This window comes from Protopterus annectens, chromosome 12.part0 (genome assembly GCF_019279795.1).
Source record: "Protopterus annectens isolate FY-2018-M chromosome 12.part0, PAN1.0, whole genome shotgun sequence".
In the NCBI taxonomy this organism is placed as follows: Eukaryota; Metazoa; Chordata; order Ceratodontiformes; family Protopteridae; genus Protopterus; species Protopterus annectens.
Genome location: NC_056746.1, coordinates 627,980,139 through 628,002,385, shown reverse-complemented (window position 1 = coordinate 628,002,385; position 22,247 = coordinate 627,980,139). Strand labels below are relative to the sequence as shown.

The window sequence follows — 22,247 nt, the reverse complement described above, 5'->3', positions numbered from 1 at the left end:
GTGCCAAACTCCTGTTACACTGCATGAAAGATCTGGAGAGGATGATTGATAAATGAGTACCAAGAGTAGTATGTAATAAAGATGGGAGAGGAATAATTTGGATTCAGATCAGAATGCAGCACAACTGAGCCATTGTTTGCAGTGAGACACATAGTGTGAAGAAAGCTAGAAATGGGAAAAGACTTCATCTGGGCATTCCTTGGTTTAAAGAAAGCATTTGACAAGGTTCCAAGAAATATGATTTGGGCATTCCTGTGATGGTTAGAAGTCCAAGAAACATTGGTTGAATTAGTGCAGGATTTGTACAAGGATCCAGTGCAGTAAGTACAAACAGCATTCAGACTCTCAGAGGGGTTCCACTAGGAGTGGAAATGCATCAGAATTCAGGTGTGAGCCCACTGCTGTTCACACTGATGATGGACTACATTAGTAAGCAGGTTGGTAGGAACAGATCGACAAAGCTTCTGAATACAGGCAATGTGACATTACAAACGGGCTTTGAACAAAAACTTCAGCAAATGATAAAAGAATGGAATGCAAAACTGACGGCATATGGGATGAGACTAAGTACAGGGAAGACAGTTAATAATGGCAGCAAATGGGGGAAATCAGAAGAAGCTGAGAAATGAGATAGAAGGTAAAATAGTGGAATAGGTTAGAAGCTTCGAGTATCTGGGAGGGGCAGTTGAACAGAAGGGAAGTTAATGGAGAGGTCAAACCCTGGAATCTGATTGGCTGCAGCCAACTGACACAACATGTCAGGGGTAGTGTGTGACAGAAGAGTGTACAAAACAGTGGTGCAACAAGTACCACTGTATGGTACAGAAAGCTGGACAGTGAAAGCAAAGTAGTTGAGGAAGCTAAAGTTGGTGGAAATAAAGTGCCGGAGATGTGTCATAGGATGCCCATTGTGAGACAGATGAAGAAATGATGACATCAGAGCATCATCCCAAGTGTGATTGCAAGGGTGGTCAGAGAGAACAGATTACTGTAGTTCGGGCACATATGTACTAAAGCATAAGACAATTTAGTGAAGAAGATTTGGGATAGACAGGAAGAAGGCACAAGGAACAGACAGTGTCCAGCAAAGAGATGTCCAGATTCTTTGAGAGAAAACATAACAGCAGTTAGGCATGACTGTCAAAGAAGGTAGGAGAGAGGTATTGAATCAAGAGATATGGGACAGTTGATGCAACACCTCAACCCCATGTAGAAAAAATGGGAAAAAAGGGTTAATAATAATAATGATTTTCCTTGTAGTTTGGGGTGGATGGAGAGAGTTGAGTCGAATAGCTGGGGTTCACTAGGTTGTAAAGGGCTAACCAGAACAGTTCTGGATTTGAGTGTTAGTTCTCCAGAAAAGAGTAGTAGTGTTTTTTTTTTCTCTTTTTTTGTCAGCTTTAACAAGCTGCTTGGTTTAATTACTCATTTGTCTGAAGCATTGGCAGTTAGATTGGGTTCTTTTTTATGTAGCCTTGTTTGCCAAGCTTTATTCCTATTTCTCATTAGCTATTTTGCTCCTCTGGATAACCAAGGAGCAGGGTTACTTTTAACTTCTTCAAGTTTGAGTGGAGCTTGCTGATTTAGAGTAGAAAAAAACGTGCTGTTGAAATGTGATACCTCATCATCCAGGGTTAGGGTTTTTAATACACTCCAGTTACAGTGCTTGAAGGTGGCAGTGAAGATATTTTAGTTTTAGAGAGGTTTCATGCTGTGTTGTACTGATGCTGGCTGGGGAATCTGTCGGAGTAATCTTTTTACATAGGTAGAGAGGTAGTCACTTATGAAGTCAGGTAAGGTGACTGAGGAGATAATTTTGTTAGGTCAAGGATGTGTGCTTTGTTGGATAGCTTATGTCTTGGTGTGGAGATGATTTCTATGATGTCTAGGTTGATTGTGTGAGGGTGAGTTTGCATCAGTGGATCACCAATCTATATTACCAACCCCTACGCAAATAGTTTTGTGTGTTATGTTTGTGGATAACCAAGTTATGATGTCTTCTGTGGTGGGGATAAGAATGCAAACTGCAACAATGCAGATTTGCTTGTGGTTGTTTATATTAAAAGAGAGATCAGTAGTTCATCATTGCTTAATATGGGGAATGGAGTTAGGATAGGTAACTGCTAAGTCATCTGCTTTTCTGTGGGTTATATCTAATCTCAATATATTGTAGCCTGGTGGCATCATTGCTTCATTTGAGATGACTGGCTAGAGCCATATCCCAGATAGTACTAAGACAGCAGGTGAGTGGGTGGTTAGCCAGGCATGCAGGTCCTGATTTTTTTTCTGTACTTTATACAGACATATGTTGTAGACGTAACTCAGAGTCTGTGTGTGTGGGGGTGGATGGGGGGGGGGGGGCATGTTTATTGCCTGTAGAGCTGGAGACATTTTGAGTAGTGTGGACTAGGTTTTGGATATACATTGTATGATGATAACATAGAGGGAGGAGAGGCAGGTTGTAGCCATTTATTTATTTTTTTCTGTGTTTTATGCACAATTTTTGTAGAAAGCAGTCCCAGAGTTGGTACTGAGTTTTATGAAGGAGAATAGTTGAGTGGTGGAAAAGATGAGATGAGCTGTAGTAGTAAGACTTTACTTGGAGGTGGCAGAAAGTCCCTGTTGGTATTGATCATGGGTTAAGATGAGGTGGGATTGGTATGGAGTGAGGTGGGAGACAAATAATAATGAAAATAGATGAGTTGCATTAACAAAGGCATTTCCAGGAAATGATAGTAGGATCGATGATATAAGAAAGAAGCTGTAAATGGGCCAAGAGACAAGGTCTGTAAGTGAAGCCGATACTAAACGCTGATAGTTGTGTGGGCACTTGCATAGCTGTAGATAGAGGCAGCAGTAGGAGGTTGAAAGCAGTAGTAGTAGAAATGAGTGAGATAAGAGTGCAGATGTTATGGAAAAGGAGGAGTATATGGATACTGTGCTGATTAAGGATTTAGTAATATACTGATAGGGAGAAAGGTAACATGTAAAGATTGCTATTGTATCTATTGCTTCAGCCACTAGAGCTACATTAGGAGGGGATGTAATATTATTCTTTTACTTCAGCAGCAATAGGTGCAGTCAGATTAATGTAGAACAGTAAAAAGCGAGAATTAGATGTGTGGAAGTATTAGCAGTGCTTCTTTGACGCTTGCTGCAAGCTGTATAAACAGAGATATTGGGTTGACTGACTGGTGTGTGGACTCTTAAGTGTTAATGGTGGTCTTTGTAGAAATGTGTGGTTTATAGATGTAGAGTAAGTGGCAGGGAATAATTGCAATACGGAAGAAGTGCATTGAGTGTAGTTTCTGGGATTAGACTACATTTCCTGTGTATGATTGGAGGATGTGTGGAGTAAGTGGGAGGAGGTATGAAACTATAAAATTGGGGTGGATGAGATTGGAGGTAGAGTAGCAGAGTGAAGTGGGTTTCATGCACTCTGACAAAGCATTTGCATAGGAAAGATGAAGTTAAAAAAAAGCAATCAATGAAACAGGTAAGTACTGAAACAGGGGCTGACCAAGATTATGTTTAAGAGGAACAGGGGAAACAAAAGGCCAAGATCTAGTGTGAGAAGAGAAAGTATTAAACAGTAATTCCGTTATGGTGAATGGAGAAAGAATCTGCGAAAGAGGAGGGTTTAAATAGAGGGAATCCTTATATTTTAAAAGGAGAGTAACTGTACTAAAAAGCTGAGAAGATGCTGGAAAAAATTACACAGTCAGTTAAGAAAAGTGGTCTCAGTTTGCATTTGGGGGATATCCAGCCCTACTTTTTGCCCCTTATGCAAAATGTCCTCAGGATAATGTATAATTCTTAAACTAATTAAAGAGGCTAGTGTGACATGGCTGCCTTTCACTTGTGACCATAGTTTCCTAATTAGATGTTGGGCACAATGTGATTTCAGTATGCTGATAATTTTCAAAGCTAGGGTTTTAGACTTTAATTTCTTTCTGTGTATACAGTGTTGGGCACTGCATTTAGTGGAGAATGGGTCTGAAAGTCAACCTAAGGAACTGAGAAGGAAAGGGAGAGAAGAAATTGTGACTCCGGGATTTAATCAGTATAGGGGTGACTACATGGTGAAGTGATTCAGAGAACCTGCTGTTAAGTGCATTTTACATTTTTCCTCTACTCCCTCCCTTTTATGTTGCTTTCTCTCTGCCTGTTACATACTATCTTGTATACCTTTATAGATTCCCATTCTACCAACCATTTAGTCCATTCCTTGAGTTCATAACTCTATCTTTAAAGAAGTACTTTTGCAGATATTGGGAGTAGCTGGTCCCCAAAATATTTGGCTTTTGCAGTCTCCTCATCTGTCTTTCTTTTTCAGGGTGACCCCATCACACATGCACCTGTATCAAATCACCTCTCTCATCTGATTTATAGTAATCAAGGTGTGGACTAGTAGATTTTGACCTTTTATCTCTCTATTCTACCCCAATTCTTTTTCTTCATCAGCTGAACAAGTGTCCACCTATATATTTTCCTTTGCATCAGTATTACCCTTCTTCATCCTCACTTGTATTACTCTTAACGTTCCTACTATGATCCCAGTTTTTAATAGGTTGGTGTAACCCTAAAGAACCCTTCAAATCTTTGGAAATAGCATCCTGGGCCTGGGAAGAAACAGGAACTTTTAAAAAGACGCATTCCTACCACTTAATTAAATCCCTTACGGAACATTCAGAAAAGTGAGCAACAATTCCCTTGTTAGTAATAGAAACTGGTTTCCATCTATACCTCATTGGAAGCTTCCATAGAAACTGGTTTCCATCTATACCTCATTGGAAGCTTCCACAGAAGGCCCCCATTTACACCACAGTTAAATCCTGACAAGCTGTCCCCATCAATTTATACCTATCAAATTCCTGGACTGTCATCTGAACAAGTTTGTCCAGCAATTTCAGCAGCTACAGCAGTGTCACCCTCCACCACCAAGCCGAACAATCAGACCGAGCATGATCTTTTGCAGAGCATTTTGAACAAATTAAAACAATTTTTAACATTTTACTCAAACTGAACACACTGAGAACATAGCTTTTTTCACAGTCTGTATTAAAAACAGGTTTTTGGCTGTCCAACATAATGTACAATACATCTAACCCGATGTATATTAGTCACAGAAGAAATGTGTTGTGAAGCTGCGTTATATTCCTTTAAAGTAACCCACACCTCCCATACACCGGTCCAGATCTTCCTCTCATCAAAAATCTTAGTAACACTGTGTACAGTAGAACATAAAGCAGAAAAATATTGTCTTATATAAATGTTCAACGATGTATCAGTTCAAAATTGTGCAGTCATTTTTTTTCAAAACAGCAAAGTCTCAACAACTATATACAAAAAAGAATTTAACAAACTGAGAATCTCAATAAGACTCAATAGTCAATTCATACAAATGTTCAGGGGCAGACTGAATCAAGGAATGACTGTCATTCTAAGCAGAAATGTTGAAGACATTCCCTGCAAATCAGAAAAATGATCCACAGCACTTGCCAAAGAAAGGATCAATGACTCAGATAGATCTACTGTATCCATAAGCTGCCGTAAAGACACTGAAGGTAAACCACCTTCTTTCAACACAATTTCTTGATAAACAGGACTGCATTCTTCTGTTTTTGGAGAAACAGAAGCCATAGCACTGAAAGCAGGTTACAACACACTCTGTAGTCAAGCCACCATCCACTGACAAGAAATGTTCTCCAATACCCCCCCTAACAGAAAGAGTAGGGGAAGTTCCCTAGAGCTGCCATAAATGGTTTGGGTGGTCACTTCGGTCTGGCCTCCAACTCATGACTTGCCTCTACCTGCTGGATAGCATAGCTAGGTCAAGGCTCACCAATCCTTCTTCCCAGAATGGGCATGCCTGTGCCATCACAAGCCAGAGCCACTACATGAATTTGGGTAGCCAGGACCATAGTCAAGATTTTATTCCTCAGTACCACCAGTACAAACAAAGCATTCATCATCTTTGAACCTAAAAAATTATATTGAAAAATCTCATAAAATTGATGAGGGTCTTTATATTTAATTTAACGTGTTGCATAGGGCAATTTATGTTCCTGCTGCCAGACTGTGGAAAATCAACAATATAGTCTCGGGAAAATATATATGTGAGAGCACATGCACATGTAAAATATTAGGGACTGTAAAATTATCAAACCTCGGAGTAGGTTGTTTTGAATTTCAAGTTCTCAGAATAGCAGCCTTCTTAGAAATAGACTTATTATGGGCCAGTTCTCAAGTGTTTCAAGGAGTGCTAGTCCTGAGGTAGTTACATTATAAACCAAACCATAATCCTTCACCAAGTAATGCTAGAACTTTGCTTGTAGAATTCAGTAAGGAAAGAAAATTGGCGTACCTAATACATATCTGAAGTGCCCAGTGAGCTTTTGCTTGATAAATTCACCGTTCCTATCCAGTTTTAGTATCATTGGTTTCACATGTTGATAAAAGGTACTCCATCAGCAGTACCAAATGAATATCTTTAAAAAAGAAATCTACGCTTGGAAGTCTCTCTGCATTTCAACGTACTAAAGCCTTTATGGGCTAAATTAGACAAGATTGTCACAAACCTTATTATCCAGAGAAGGGAAGATCTTACCCAAGGGGGAAAGCAGAAACATTTTCCTTCCATACTCCATTATTAGTCCAGGGTCACTCACCCAGCCAACATAGAAAATAAGTTAAAAAATGTGACAGACCCTTGGCTTAAGTGGAAGAACTGTCCCCCCTTTGGTTTAAGAGCTGACATATTCATTTTATGACCACAAGGTCAGAATTGGTGGTTTGTATTTTGTTAATGTTTGACCTCAGTGAACCACTACTTAAGTTCATTGGATGCTTCAGCTTTTGTAGAAGGGATGGATAAAATTACCTTGTTAGCTCCTTTATGAGCTTGTCAGGTTTTGCTCCCTTTGCAGCATTAGCTTTCAGCTTGCTGCATATCTGCTTTTTCTTGACCAGGTTAATTTCCCATTCTCAGAAAGGCGAACCCTTGCTGCATCTGCATCTCACCATTTTGATGCTCCACACATGGTTCCTAAATCCATATCTTTAAATATATCATTTACAGGAAGGGTTACCACAACAGCAAATCATAACATTTGGGCTTTACTCACCTTGCATGTGTCTTCATCTCTGTCACAAATTCATCAGCGGTACTGCAGTCCTTGTGAAGAAATTGGCTGGTCCATTACCAATAATCTGTGGAACATTTGTAAGTGTGAATGGCAGTCGTACATAACTAGCATTGTCAGGAACTTTCTTCTGCTTTTACCACTGCCATTGCTTCACACCATGCATTAACTTTGGAGTAATTTCATCTGTGTATTGTTGTATGTTGATGTACATTTCATTTTCCTCATAGATTTGTTACTTAGAATTTAAGCAAATACCATTTTGTGATTGTGGCTAGTTCTCACCAGTCATTTTGCCACAATTTTCTGTATTTACAACTGATGTTTGACTGCTTTTGTTTGAAATGGATATCAGGCAGTTAGGAAAAATGTGGGATAAGTCATTAAACTCAGCAAAGGGATTTGTCAGAGGAAGTTGTTATAGAACCGAAAAATGGAAATCTCCAAGTGTCTTCAACAGAGTATTATTACGCGAATTATTCCAAAACACAGGGACGTGCAGTTGTTTTCTAAAATACCAAAGTTGTCCCCTGCCAGCTTTGGTGCCCTCCACAAGCTAAACTCTTAATTAAAAGCACTTTCACTAGTAGTATATAGATTGATATCTTCTGAGACCATGTCAGGCCCAAATCTTTTGGTACTGGATAAGTCTTGTGTTTTACCAGTTTATCAGCCTGGTCCTTCCATATTTTCACCTACTTTTTATCTGCACATTGATTCAGCCCTCCTTTTACTACAGAACCTGTGCGTGGTAGTATTTTTGTGTATTTTTATTTGTCACAAAATCGAAATTCTGTCAGAAGAGTGAAAGAAGAGTAAGTGGCAGTGTAAGATAAAAGGTAAACCATCAACAAACACACACTAAACAATGGTGTGTTCATTCTTAAACATACTCAAAAGTTTTAACATGACATGTCTCCTCCTTTTCTATACTTCCTAACCCCATAATATGTGCAGCAGTGCAGGATCAAGGAGAAAAGAAAAAGACAAGTGATAATAGAAACTGTCTGTATACAGCTATCAGTTTCAGTAAAGGTAAGGTAAAGAATAAAAGGTAATGCATAAAGCTTAAGTTTAAATATAGGGTCTAAGATTGGAGTCAGAAATGAGAGCAGGCACAGCACTGTATGTAGGCTGGAGGTATGGGGGTGTCATAAAAAAGTTAAATACCCAATAAATTAGCTACCTCATAACTCATTCAAGCCCATATTTGTATTTCACGTTTTCACACTTCTGTACTTTCCATCTTATAAATCTGTTATTTCCAGCAATGTAATGACTTTGGATCCAGTTCACTTTCCAGTTCCTAGTTATGATGGTCTTAGCTGCAGTCAAAATACTAATACTTAGAGCCTCAAAAGTAGCACAGCTTTCATACACTGGATAAGATGATATGCAGCTAGCTTAGCATTGAACTCTATTTCCCAAGCATCTGCTATCAACCATGCTGTGCTGCACTCTCATGTAATATAATCCTATGAACCTTCCATATCATTGTGGCATCTCCAGCACCACTCTGATGTGTGGGGAAAAGCTTTCTGTATTTTCAAAGCAGTTGCAAATAATTGCAGGAGGTGTTTCCAAGCAAATACCTCACTTCACTTACAAGCTGAAATCACAGTGAAGGGGTGAAATGAAAATACTCAACTCCTTATAGCCCAAATCTCTTACTATTCTTTCCTTGTACACCGCAACAGATGTCACATTTTCTGAAAACAAATACTGAATACACGAGTGTAAAATTTTCAAATATCCATATAAAAATCAGTCCTATCCACTGTCTAGTCTTTCATGTACTGCAGCAGGTTTTGGCCATGATTCAGCTCTGCCTCAATCTTATCTAATCTAGGCTTGACAAAGTGTGAAAATGGAATGTAAAAATTGTTATTCTCCATAAAACTAAAGATCGCATAGAGGGCATTAAAAGGAGTCATTTTACTTTCGGTAACTAGTTGCCAAGAACATGTAGGAAATTATTACAGTCTCCACTTCTCTGTTTACTTAACCTTAACAGAGTCAAAACTATGTGTGGGTCTTGTGGTAAGTTCTTCCACAAAAAATTCTTAATATTAATCTAATGTGAAAAACTCATATTCTATCAACTTCTTGATTTAATAGTACTGATATTTTAAAAAGTATCCATGATTGTACCTGATTATTCTATATTTTCCTTGATTCTGCAGTTAAGAGGTTAAATAGATAACAGAATAAAAGATTTCAGGAGCATGCATTTTATGAAAAATACAAAGCATGGGACTTTAATGTCAACTCTAGCATTGTTGACTGAATGTAATCCTTAGTGAGTTACAAGAATGGCAGAAATGTCACTATGCAAGATGAATGGCATTGTGAAAAAATAAGGGACTGTTGCATTAGTAAACACCCAACCTCAATCCAGCAAGTTAGAAAAGTTACCTTGTCTGATTGCACATGATGTTTCCTAGTCATCTTTCCGTGTGAGTGCATCTCTGAACTCTGCATAATGTAGAAGCATACAATAAATAAGTAAATGTAAACATGTGCAACATAATGGCATAAAACAATGCAACACGGCATTACCAAGTTTCCAGCAAATGATAAAATTAAAACAGCTGTTGCCTACAGAGCACACGTTACATGAGGCCATACCTTTCACGTTGTTTGCTTTTTGGCTCAAAAATGTTGCCTACAGAGCACACATTACACGAGGCCATACCTTTCACGTTGTTTGCTTTTTGGCTCAAAAATGCCAAAAACGTGGGCTATTTTTTAAATATTTCTCTAAATGATTACAAATTTTAACATCAACACGTATTTTATGACTGCAGCGAAGTATGAAACTCATTACTGACTGAAATCAACAATGGTTTATGATGCGAACTTAATGAAACATAAAGGACAATTTTAAAAAATACTACTATGATGTATTAGAAATTTTCTTATAGAACAACAAATTTACATTACCATGCATTTCTAAACAATGAGAAGCATGATTACTGCCAGGATGCAAACATTTTTAAAATTTTTACTTTCTTTCCAACGCAGAGCCTACTCGCTGTTTTCGCTCTGTCACTTATTATTGCAATTATTGCAGGCGGTAGAACAGCTTGGTGGTTCCGCATGTAGATGGCACTGACTGAAAGTAATCGCATCAAAGGTCAAAATAAAGTACGATATTTTAAATATGACTCTATTTTGCTTAAATAGAACAGCAAGGTATTAGTTAATATGCATTTTATAAACAGTAAGAAGTATGGAACTGCAGCACTTGGCCACATCCTGTGATTTACCATGAAATCAAACAGGGCAAATCACCGAGGAGGGCTGCTCTGTTCAAGAAGACTATTTGTGCAGATATCTCTCAATGATCACTATTAAGGGGTAATTTGTGTTTTGTTATCATCCCAAAACAGAGCCAATAAGCTGTTTTACCTTGCTCATTTTAAGCAATTAGTACAGTGCTTAAAATAAAGGTTGCCCCGATAACGGAAAACTACCCTTTCATCTGTGCTTTACAAGTCAGTGTCCTTGTTTCTTGGGTCAACTTCAGTATATTTATTAGAGACAAATGTAATCTGAACCCCCAAAGGTGATTCAGCTCCACCATTTCTTCAGTTTGTATGTGAGTTACTGTCCTCGGGTCCTTCTTATTTCTCTTTTAAAGTTCATCAGCTGGACACTTCAGCATTGCTGTTCATTGGTTCTCCCCTTCCTTAGTTTTTGGATAAGCAGTTTATGAAAAGAGTTTTGCATATTATACTACATACAAAACAGGTGGAACTATATGGGATCTTAACTTTGTTCTTGAAAAGTTAATTCTGTCTCTCTGAACCAGCTTATCAGGCTGATTTATAGTTCATAATGTGAAAGACTGTGTTACTTATTGCTCTGGCATCTGCCATGCACAAGTGTCTGAGTTGTAAACATTCATGCCTAAAGTAGTTTCAGAATTTATTTTAAATCAAGCCATCAGCCGCCTTGTTTTCTTTCCTAAATCAAAAAATCAGGGAGAAAGGATTCTTCATAATCTGGATATTCACAGGCAACTCAGATATTAATTTGACAGAACTAAATCCTCTCGGAAAGCTGAATAGCTGTTTATTTGCTATGATGCTACAAAGGGCACTGTTAGAGTTAGGGTATTCTCGGTAAATTCACTGTAGCACATTTAGGTAGAATAAGGCCTGAAACTATAGAGTCAGACATGTATGTATTCAGTTTCAAAGAAATCGGTTAATTAGAAAGGAAAGATAAGCATGAAATGTGCAGAAAATAATCTTGCCAGCTACAGAATGTTCCTTTCTGAAGGGAAACATGTACATAGCAATGGAATGCTAGATAAAGAGGCAAATGCAAGACCAGGCTTGGAAACCAAGGTAATCAAGGCTGTGGAGGCATGTAAAGCATTACAGGGTTTTGGTATTATTAAAATATACTTCAGAGACAGTTAGGGAAGTCAGTTAGTTGAGCCTGACATACAGAAAAGATTAAATATCCAGCATTTTAGAAAGGAAGCTACAATACAGACACTCGAGCCTGAGTACAGAAGACAGTTTACATTATTCAGGACAATCATAATGTACGTGCAGAAACTTTGGATATATTTAGCAGCACTCTTAAACAGCATCCCAGCATTTCTACAGACTGTTATTGTTTATCAGCACTGTTAATGAAGACAGTATTCGGATATAAAGCCTTATTAAATGAGCTACAGTGTTTGGAGAATTCATTCTGAAAGTACACGAGATTTGACCTATAAAGGAGAGACTGGCACCTGTTCAGCACTAGTTTAGGTAATTAACAGATAAAGACTTTCATTCCAGTCTCATTTCAGTTGTTTTCTGTTAATTTCAGTATAGTACAGTCTCACCAGTTCTTTCAGACATCTTGTGTCAAACCAGACTATTTACAGATTGTTGCCCCTTGCTATTGCTTTTTGTTATTCCCACCATGGCAAATCACTTCCAGGCAAGGTCAAGGCACACTTGACTAGAGCCTTGTCTTCTTCAGTGGCCTACTGGAAAAGGGTGGACTGTAGAAGCATTCTAGAAGCAGCTACTGGCATACTTTTACAAGGCACTGTAAATTAAATTTCTTTTCTATGACCAGAACATGCTGTGCTAGGACTATTCCCCAGGGTCTCCTCAATCCTAATCGGATAATCAACTCGTATAGCTAAAGGTGGTTTATGATAAACACAACACATTTGTGTAAGTTGTAATTACCATAACAGTAGATGTTTGATCAAATCACTGCTGCAGTAGCCGAACCGTCTCTTCATTCCCCTTTTTTCTTCTGTATATAGTTATGTTTTTAGATAAAGTTTTGTTGTCCTAACTTCTCTGTTTTGTCACAACAGTAGCCTGCCTTCTTTTGGAGGCAAAAATGTATTGAGATCTTAATTGTACTAGAAAAACTTTCTCCGTCTCCCTTTGAGCCAGCTCACAAGGCTGACTTAATATTCATAATGTGGGAAACAATTTTGCTAGATTCTATGACCTCATCTAGAAGATTATCATTGTTTCAAGCTTTTATGGTAATTTCCCCATCTCACTTTTCATAAAGATAAGGTATCCTTAAGAATTAATCCTTCTTTCTTGCAAAAAGTTGTTTCAGAGTTCATTTTAAATCACTCTGTTCATCTCTGTGTATTCTTTCCCGAAACAAAAATAAGATAGAGAACATTCTGCACACTTTGGATGTCCACAGACAACTCAGATACTTTATTGACAGAAAAAAGGACTTCAGGAGTTCAGATCATTTATTTACTGCTTATGAAGCTAAAATGAAAAGAAAATCAGATCAAAATATTTCCAAATGCTTGTCCCATGCTATTCTCATCATAGTAAGTCACTTCCAGGCAAAGTCAGAGCCCATTTTAAACGAGGTATGGCTACTTCTGCAGCATTTTGAAAAAGGGTGACTTCATCTGTACATAATTTTAACAAGCACTTTAAGATTGATTCCTTCTCCAGGGCCTGGGCAGGATTTATTTTGACTATGCTTCATGGGCTGCTAGACTCTGATCCTTCTGCCTTCAATCTCCTCCCTATCTATCTAAACTTTGTGGTCATACCATGTAGCTTAGGCTACTGCAACAGTGATTTATTGATGAACATAGTACAGTTGTATAAGTAAACTTAGCAGTAAAGTAGATGTTCAAAATAGATCACTGTTGGTGTACAAACCCTTTTTCTTTTTTCTGCCTTCTATTTTTGCCAGGTTGGGGGTTTCTTTCTTCTCCTCTGCTCCTAGCACATACTTCTGTAGCTTCAGGGCTTTAGCTTCTCTTTTTGTTTAGAGGTAAAAAAGCACTGAATTTTGATACCTAATACATTTACTTTATACTTGCATGCTCTCACACGTGGAAGGCCCCCCACTGAAGCTTTGGAAGCTGTCCAGTGATCTTATCCTTGGCAAGATAATCCCATATAGTTTAGGCTACTGTAACAGTGATCTGTCTGAATATCTACTGTTATTAGTTTACTTACACAACTTTGCTTTATTAGTTCTGGTAGTGATATTTGCTCCAGGACTTCTCTCAAAGATTTACTATTATGGTGAGTACCCCTATAACTTTAGCTTGTCAGTTGTTTTGACATTGAAGGAATATATTTTTTTCACACCAAACAGTAAAACTTTTGATAAATATATTCTTACCTTTACTGAGACATTGACTTTATCATTGTATTTTCATTGTTGTTGACAGGATACAATTGAGTTCATTAAAACTTTCCAGTCTGAACCTTATTCTAGAAGAGGACCAGTGTCTTCACAAGATATGTCATTGCAGGATCGAGTACTGGCTCAGGTACCCATTGCATTTAATAATGAAGTGTTTTTTCCAAGTAACGATTAAATATACCCAAAAAGAGGGCCATCCTCTTAGTTATACATATCCATTAATCAAAATCCTCTTAGAAAGTAATGGAAAACAGTGTTTGTGCTGTGTTGGAAGTGTGTCACCAATAGGGTGACTCCTCTCAAACCAAATGCAGCAGGTCACCTCTGGTGTGATGATACATGCAGCATCATATGCATTTCTTGCCAACACTGTCTTTCTTTACTAAATAGTGAAATTAGTTCTACTCTCTCATATATTTTTATTTTTGGTTTAGTTACAGAATGTGAACAGAAATTTCAGTATTCATAGGTTCAGGCTTTTATTTTGCCAGTTAAGGTGCTTTTGTACTCAGAGTGCTACCAGGTTGGTTAAATAAATGGTTTGATATTTTATTTTATTTTTTTAACCATGTAGTTCCCACAAGGTCTGTTGAAAATTTAACCAGAATATTGTGGAGCTCCCTTGTTCTTTATCAAAGATTACTATGCATTTTTTTTATATTTTCTTGCCTTGATAATTTGTTCAAATGGGACCTTTGTTTGTAACTTCTTATCTAAATATTGTTGTTACTTTAGTGTTATTTTAATTTTTTTTATTTGCTTCATTTGTTAAAAAATTCTGGATTGCCAATTATAATGGCTGGAAAATGTAAACATATGTTAATTCCAAGGTGAATGGTGTTTATGTAGTCACTATCTCAATATATAGTTAAGTAGAACGTAACCTGTATTTTGTACTCCCTTAGTATTTTATATTAGTAGCAGTAGTCATAGCAAGCAATATTCTCCCGTTCAATTTTCGGCTGGAGCGCCTTCTGTGTGGAGTCTGTATGTCCTCCCCGTGGTTGAGTGACGTATAAAGACATGCAGGTAGGTGCGTGCGTGAATGGGTGTGCCTTCTTTGAAGGTTGGGCATCGGGCTGGCAACTCGGCACCTTAAAAATCCTCTGCCAATCATTAGCGGACTGGAGTTTCGCTGTGGCGACCCCTAACCGGGAAAAGCCGAAAGACATTACTAGTCATGACAAGTAATATACAGAACCGTGCAATAAAGCATTATGAATAAAACAGTGCAGGATCTTTCATTGTCACTATCACTTTTATTTTTTTTTATAATACACGGTTTATTTGCCTGGTGAATTGCTGTAATCTCAATATTTTTGTAATGTGCTGATTACTTCGCATTGTCAGAAAATAGTTGTATACCTATTTCTACTATGCATGCTGTCCTTTATAATTTGCTTATAGTTAATGTAAATACACATTTAAGTAAAGTAGGTTGCTTCCTGATTTTTTTGTGGAGGATTATTATTATTGTGAAGATCATTATATAGAATAGTCTTGGAAAGTATTTGATGTAATCTGTTATGCTATGTGACTAGTTCTGCACAATCTTTTGCGATAACATTACTGGTCCAATCACAGGTTGACCAGATTGACATGAACAGTTGTCTGTAATTGAATACTTTGACCTGGGTGAGGGAGAATTTATTGACTTTGATACATTACTCACCTTTCAGAAAAATGAGGAATATACTGACTTTTTAAAAAATATTGAAACCTAGATAAAGCACCAAATTATTATACACCTTCTCCAGGGTCACACCATCTATGGTGAAGGGGACCAAATCTGACAAAATGGGAGATTGAAATTTTGCCCCAGTAATGACAATTATACCCTTGCTTCTTCTCTTGTATTACTTTGTTTTTGAAACCACTAGCTCATCATGAGGTTGCTTCATGCCCACTGACCCTGAGCAAGTGTCCCACTGTCTTCCAGTATTCCTCCTTTTTTCTACATAATACTACCTGCTGTGACTTGCAAGTGCTGTTTAGATGTTTCAGCAGTTTTTCTGTATTACAAAATGGTCCACCCAGCCACCTCCTTTGTGTAACTTTAGATCATCATTTGGCTTTTGGGACAGACATTTCACCATTTTGTCCTCTCCTGAACTGCTGCCATTTTTCCTTTATCCTTGTAAAGATTTAAAGTCCATCAATCTGCTACCCCAGGGCTCCATTTGAGATCTCACTATCTGGACATAAGGATAACATTTTCATTCTTTGCATTATTAACACTTTTGCCACCACATATCATTATTCCTTTAGCCTTTGCCAAGTTCCTTCTTATATTTATCATTTCATTTTGTAAGAAGGAGGCAAGCTTGAGTGGGTTTGTAGCTTAGTTGCAAGGGTTTGGTTCTGATCTCTAAGGCTGCCTGACAGAAAAACAGTTTTATTTATGTTATTAAATTATGAGGTTAAAATGCAGTTGAGAGTAGAGGTAGTGTTTGATGGGTTGTTATATTTGATGTGCAAGTTAAAGAGATTCATTCGAGAAGGTGAGCAGGTTTTGTTTATGGTTTGCCCGTTGATGTTTGGGTCTCCAAGATTGAAGGACTCATGAGGAATGTGTATTAATGCTTGTGATAATATGTCCTGTGCTCTGGGTGTGTTATTGCTGGGTGAGATATAGTGTTATAAGGTAGAGACTCGTGGATACTGAGCATTAAAAAGGATATAAGCATTTCAAGCACCGTTGAATTGAGGTACTAGATGTGAGCACAGGAATAGTTGTACCATCTTTGTAGACAGTCCTATCTGACCTTCAGTAGTGCAGGTTCCATGTTTGAATTTATTATTTACCAGATAGTGTTCTAGTCTGCTTTTCAATAAAGTTAATTTGTTTGATGTTTAACAGCAATTTATTCCACAGTCATGGTATTTGTTGCATTACATGTCTGTCTCTTTTAGTGTTATCGTGTTTCATTTTATAAATTAGTCCCCTTTCTCTTATATCTTAAAGTAGCATGACCAAATCCAATTCCATTTAAGTTATTAAATCATTGTCCATTATTGATTTAAAGGACAAACATCATTTCCTTCTGACCAATCTGTAAAGAATACTATAGAAACCTATTTTTTTGTAATTATTCTGTGTATGGCAAAGATCTAGTTGTTCTTATTTTTTAGCATAACGTCTTGTGCAATTTCAAGTTCTCCTTTTTTAGTCATTTTTAAAGTACAGAAGATTAAGTTGTAATCAAGAGCTGGTATTACCATGGAGATTAATATGTCCTTTATCGCTTTATGATCTTTTGTTTCAAATGCACTCAGCATCAAACGAAACCTGTCCTAGTGCTCTAGCTTTAATCTCAAGAATATGGTGTTTAGGACTTCCAGTATGGCAAGGAGTGGATAAGCACCTATACTCCTCAATTCCCTTAGAAATAAACTAAGATCAGACAGTGATCTTCGCAATAGGTAATCATACTCTCAAATTACAGTATAAGAAAAGATAGTTTAGATGCATGTCCATGAAGAAGAAAAACAGAGTTGGAAAAACAAGAGAAATGGTATTAGAACTTGCACAGAAAGTTTCTGTCAGTAAAGTCTTCTAGTTCTGAGCCATCCCGGGCCGGCAGTGTAGCAGATTGCACAGAGGTTACCATATGGGATGTGTTTTTAGAACTCAAGAATATGAATAGTATGCTGGAAGAATACATTACAGAGGATGTCAAGGTCTTGAAAGATGCAGCGAATAAACATTCTGAGTTTTTACAAACACTCCTGCAATAGAATGAACTACTGACAGCAAAGACAGAGGAGGAGGACTCCTGCATGGTTGTCATGGAGGCAGCACTGTGAGATCAAGGAGATTAGGTACATTGGAAAAATATTGAGATTGTTCGTGTGCTGGAGAGCTTAGAGGGCAGAGACTGTAAGCTCTTCATTATATGATAGTTAGCGGAATGGAAAAAATTGCCAGAAGAGGACATGTTTCTTAAAAAGGCACACAGAGCAGCATAGGTCCCAAGCAGAGACCCACATGGCAGACCCTGACAGATCATAGTAAGATTTTCTACATTTGCCTTGAAAGAAAAAGTTCTTTCAATACTGTAGAAATCCGATTAATGGTTTTGTGGAGAAGAACATGTCTTCATTGACCAAGACTATTCAGGACATACAAGAAGGATCCAAGCCTTAATTATACCGGTGCAGAGACTAGTGAAGAAAAAAAGGGGTGAGATGTAAAATACTGTATCTGGTTATAATTAGGGCGACTTTGACTGGAAGAGGTAAACCTTAATTTCCATAGGATGCCAAATGAGACTTGAATGGTTGGGACAAGGTTGCGCTAAAAAGAAGACATCCAATTAGTAGTTTGGGCCAAAGCTCAGAAAAGCAAAGAGTCCATAAAGACTTGGAATATGCCAGCAGGATCTTTTCCCTACTTTTTAGGAAGTCACCAGTGAATAGAAAACAATACGATGAACACCTTTTAGGGTCCTTGATGAACCAGGGCCAAAGTGTAGCAGAAAACTTCAGCAACACAATTCGTTGGGATGTCAAAGTCACAAATTAAACTGAGGAAAAATCAGGATGGTAAACCTTCTATGTGTTCAGGACTAAAGATCCTGGCTAGCTTCAGTTGCACAAGCCTACGAACAATTCAAGTGTTGTAGGTAACAAATTGCCTCCACAGTAAACCAAGTTGAACGTCATCGATCTAAAATCAATAAATATAAACAAAACAACTCAGTGTACAGTTCCTTAATAAAGACCCTGGATACCATAGTGTTAAAAATGGTTTCATGGCAGATGAGAGTTGAATTCCAGTATTGTACAAACATTCAAGTTCAGTTACATTTTTTCTTACAAAGTAATAGCTAGGAAAGTGGGCGTATGGAAGGAGTGGTTTAAACAAGTATACAACATTGGTCTCAGAAGTTTAAATTCCTTAAATTCTAGTAGTGACATAAGTTTCATGTTTGTGCCATCTTTTTTTTTTTTTTTTTTATTATGGTTTGCTCATGGCCAGGTGACACTGCAGTGGGGAGGAGGCTGAATGAAGAATGCAGGGACCTGTAATGCTTTGTAAAATATGGAAAGGTGCCAGTGCCTGAGTAATAGCCAGAACGTATAACAGAGGGGGGTACATTAGTGAAATATTGGACAAAAAGGTAAATTAGTTTTTACACATATTGCTTCACCTAAATAGTCAATTATATAGAAGTAAGGAAATCGCTGAGTTGGTAGAGCTAAGGATGGGACATTTAATCTGTTACCATTGTAGAGACAGAAGGAAATGGTAAACATACCTATTAGAGACTGAGTTATGTTGACCAAGTTTAATGATTTTGCTAAAGGTACTAATAAAGTGTTTGACCTTATGTTCATGAATAAATGTTTGGATTTTAAATTATTTTTGGTTAAGTTATTTCAAACATGTTTATGAAACCTTTGATCAATAGTAAGGTGTAGCTATGGTTCAGCCGTGTTTTGTTTTACAGTTTTGCAAAAGGAGAAGCTAAGTTATTGTGAGAAGAGAAAGATATGTAAACAAATGTTAGAATACTGATGCTATTCCACTCAGTTCACAAATATTTTACAAAAAAGGGGTCAGTGAATAGGACTGGGATGCTAGCAACCATGATTATTCTAGGTAGTTTGTATGTTAGAGACAAAATATTTGTGGTTTATAATTGAGTAAGCAGGAAGAAGTTGGTAGGAGATTTTTTTTTTAATTTTGTAGAAAGAGGGAACTGGAACAGAATAAAGAAATCCTGAGATTAATGAGAAGGTCCCAGTTGGGGGGAGGATAGAGAAAGAAGGTTGGATGGAATATGTTTAGGTTTGGCAAGGAGGGTAAAAGCTGAAGTGAAAAAGGAAAGACTGGGATGGAGATGCAGGGAGAATTGCCTCAGAAACCCAGTTGCTCTAGTTCTTCAGTTCAGGAGAGTTTCTGGGGCTAGACTCTGTGGCCAAGGAAGAGGCAATGCCGTCTCCATGAAAGAAAGAAATGTTGTACGTACTTCTTAGTTTTTTTATTTTTTTAAAGGTTATTTGGCTTAGCTGGAGGTTTGGGAGTGTAAGTGGTCAAGATTCATTACAATATAAGAGAATATGGCTGGGACTAGTACTTCCAGAGGACAAGGGAGAGGAGTGGCAGTTAATATTTGGTAATATTTGTAATGAGTTTGAAAATGTGAGGGATGATGCTAAATTAAGATTTATAACGTCATATAATATGAAAACACATATAGTTAGGAGGGTTGTAAATAAATATTGGAAAATACTGTTAGCACAAGATGATATAAGAGCAGTAGTAGGGAATACACCTTCATTTGCATATAGGAATAAGAGATCGTTGAAGTCATTGTTATGTTATAAAGATTTCTTATACACCTCCACTCATCAATCTGATGGAAGAACTAGAGGCACTATATGTTGTTACAATTGTAGTTGTTGTATTGATATAGTGCCAGTACAAGATGATAATTCATTACACAATAATACATTTAAACACCCTGTCACTAATAAATGCTACAAATTTAATGGATTAGCAAAATGTGCCTCTTGCTACGTTGTTTATATAGCAACTTGTGTAGCATGTTCATCCTTCTATGTGGGGATGACAACAAGAAGACTCAGGGATCGTATAATTGAACATAAGTCCAGCATAAGGAGACAGTGTGAGACAAATGCTTTATACAAACATATAAAAGAATGTGGTAATGAACATATGTTCAAGTTTAGGGTCATAGATATGTTGTATAAAACATTAAGAGGGGGTGATATATGTAACCAACTTGAAGTGAGGGAATACGAATGGATAGTGCGATTGTCAGCAGACACTGAACCTGGTTTAAATGCATCTGTGTCAATAAAACCAATTTTAGTAAAGCTGCAGCATAACTGTTTAAAATGATTTATATTTTGTAACATGGCCTTTGTCATGGTTTTAATATTGCTGTAGAAATTCTACGGTATTAAATAAATATTTACTTTTATAATTTTAGATATAATATGTAAGAGACGATTGTTGAGTAGATGAACTTTGAGTGCTAGGGCATAGCATATATATATATTTTTTATAGGCATATTTTTATAAGAACATGTGTATTTGTATAAGTGTGTCCATATAAGTTATAATATTGTATTTTACTTAGTAAAAATGATAGTGATTGCATGTTGAATGTTAATGTAACTGATCATATGATCTTGGCTGCAGGTCATGTGATATGTGGTGGGTGTATTTAAATCTGAAACTAACTGCACCTTGTGTTAATCATTGAAAAAGGGAGTTGTCCCGAAAGCTTTGTGTTGGATAAAGGTGTTCTGCTTTTTTACTCAACTGTGTTCGTGTGTTTTTGGTCTTCAGTATACTTGTCAGCAGTGATTACATTTAATCTGTTACCATTGTAGAGACAGAAGGAAATGGTAAACATACCTATTAGAGACTGAGTTATGTTGACCAAGTTTAATGATTTTGCTAAAGGTACTAATAAAGTGTTTGACCTTATGTTCATGAATAAATGTTTGGATTTTAAATTATTTTTGGTTAAGTTATTTCAAACATGTTTATGAAACCTTTGATCAATAGTAAGGTGTAGCTATGGTTCAGCCGTGTTTTGTTTTACAGTTTTGCAAAAGGAAAAGCTAAGTTATTGTGAGAAGAGAAAGATATGTAAACAAATGTTAGAATACTGATGCTATTCCACTCAGTTCACAAATATTTTACAAAAAAGGGGTCAGTGAATAGGAATGGGATGCTAGCAACCATGATTATTCTAGGTAGTTTGTATGTTAGAGACAAAATATTTGTGGTTTATAATTGAGTAAGCAGGAAGAAGTTGGTAGGAGATTTTTTTTTTAATTTTGTAGAAAGAGGGAACTGGAACAGAATAAAGAAATCCTGAGATTAATGAGAAGGTCCCAGTTGGGGGGAGGATAGAGAAAGAAGGTTGGATGGAATATGTTTAGGTTTGGCAAGGAGGGTAAAAGCTGAAGTGAAAAAGGAAAGACTGGGATGGAGATACAGGGAGAATTGCCTCAGAAACCCAGTTGCTCTAGTTCTTCAGTTCAGGAGAGTTTCTGGGGCTAGACTCTGTGGCCAAGGAAGAGGCAATGCCGTCTCCATGAAAGAAAGAAATGTTGCACGTACTTCTTAGTTTTTTTATTTTTTTAAAGGTTATTTGGCTTAGCTGGAGGTTTGGGAGTGTAAGTGGTCAAGATTCATTACAATATAAGAGAATATGGCTGGGACTAGTACTTCCAGAGGACAAGGGAGAGGAGTGGCAGTTTTCAGAGTTGAAAGAGGGGACAAAAACAAAAGGCAAGTTATGCAAAGAGGGAAGGTGGATTTTAGAGATGGAAGGAGGGCTGTTAGACACTAGAGAATTAACATGTCTTGGAATGTTAATGTAAAAAGGGAGAGAATATTGTTATATTTAAAGAGACCGGAAGTAGATCTATCGGTAGCTTATGAGATGCATA

General features: G+C 37.2%; 1 protein-coding gene across 2 annotated transcripts in view; it reads left to right on the top strand.

Moving 5' to 3' along the window:
- Positions 1-22,247, top strand: part of CCP110 (centriolar coiled-coil protein 110) — a 640,744-nt gene that overhangs the window by 505,833 nt on the left and 112,664 nt on the right. For both annotated transcript variants that reach the window (XM_044089754.1, XM_044089755.1), the window contains one exon: positions 13,834-13,935. In XM_044089754.1, the coding sequence (XP_043945689.1) occupies positions 13,834-13,935 (102 nt within the window). The remainder of the gene's footprint in view (positions 1-13,833; positions 13,936-22,247) is intronic.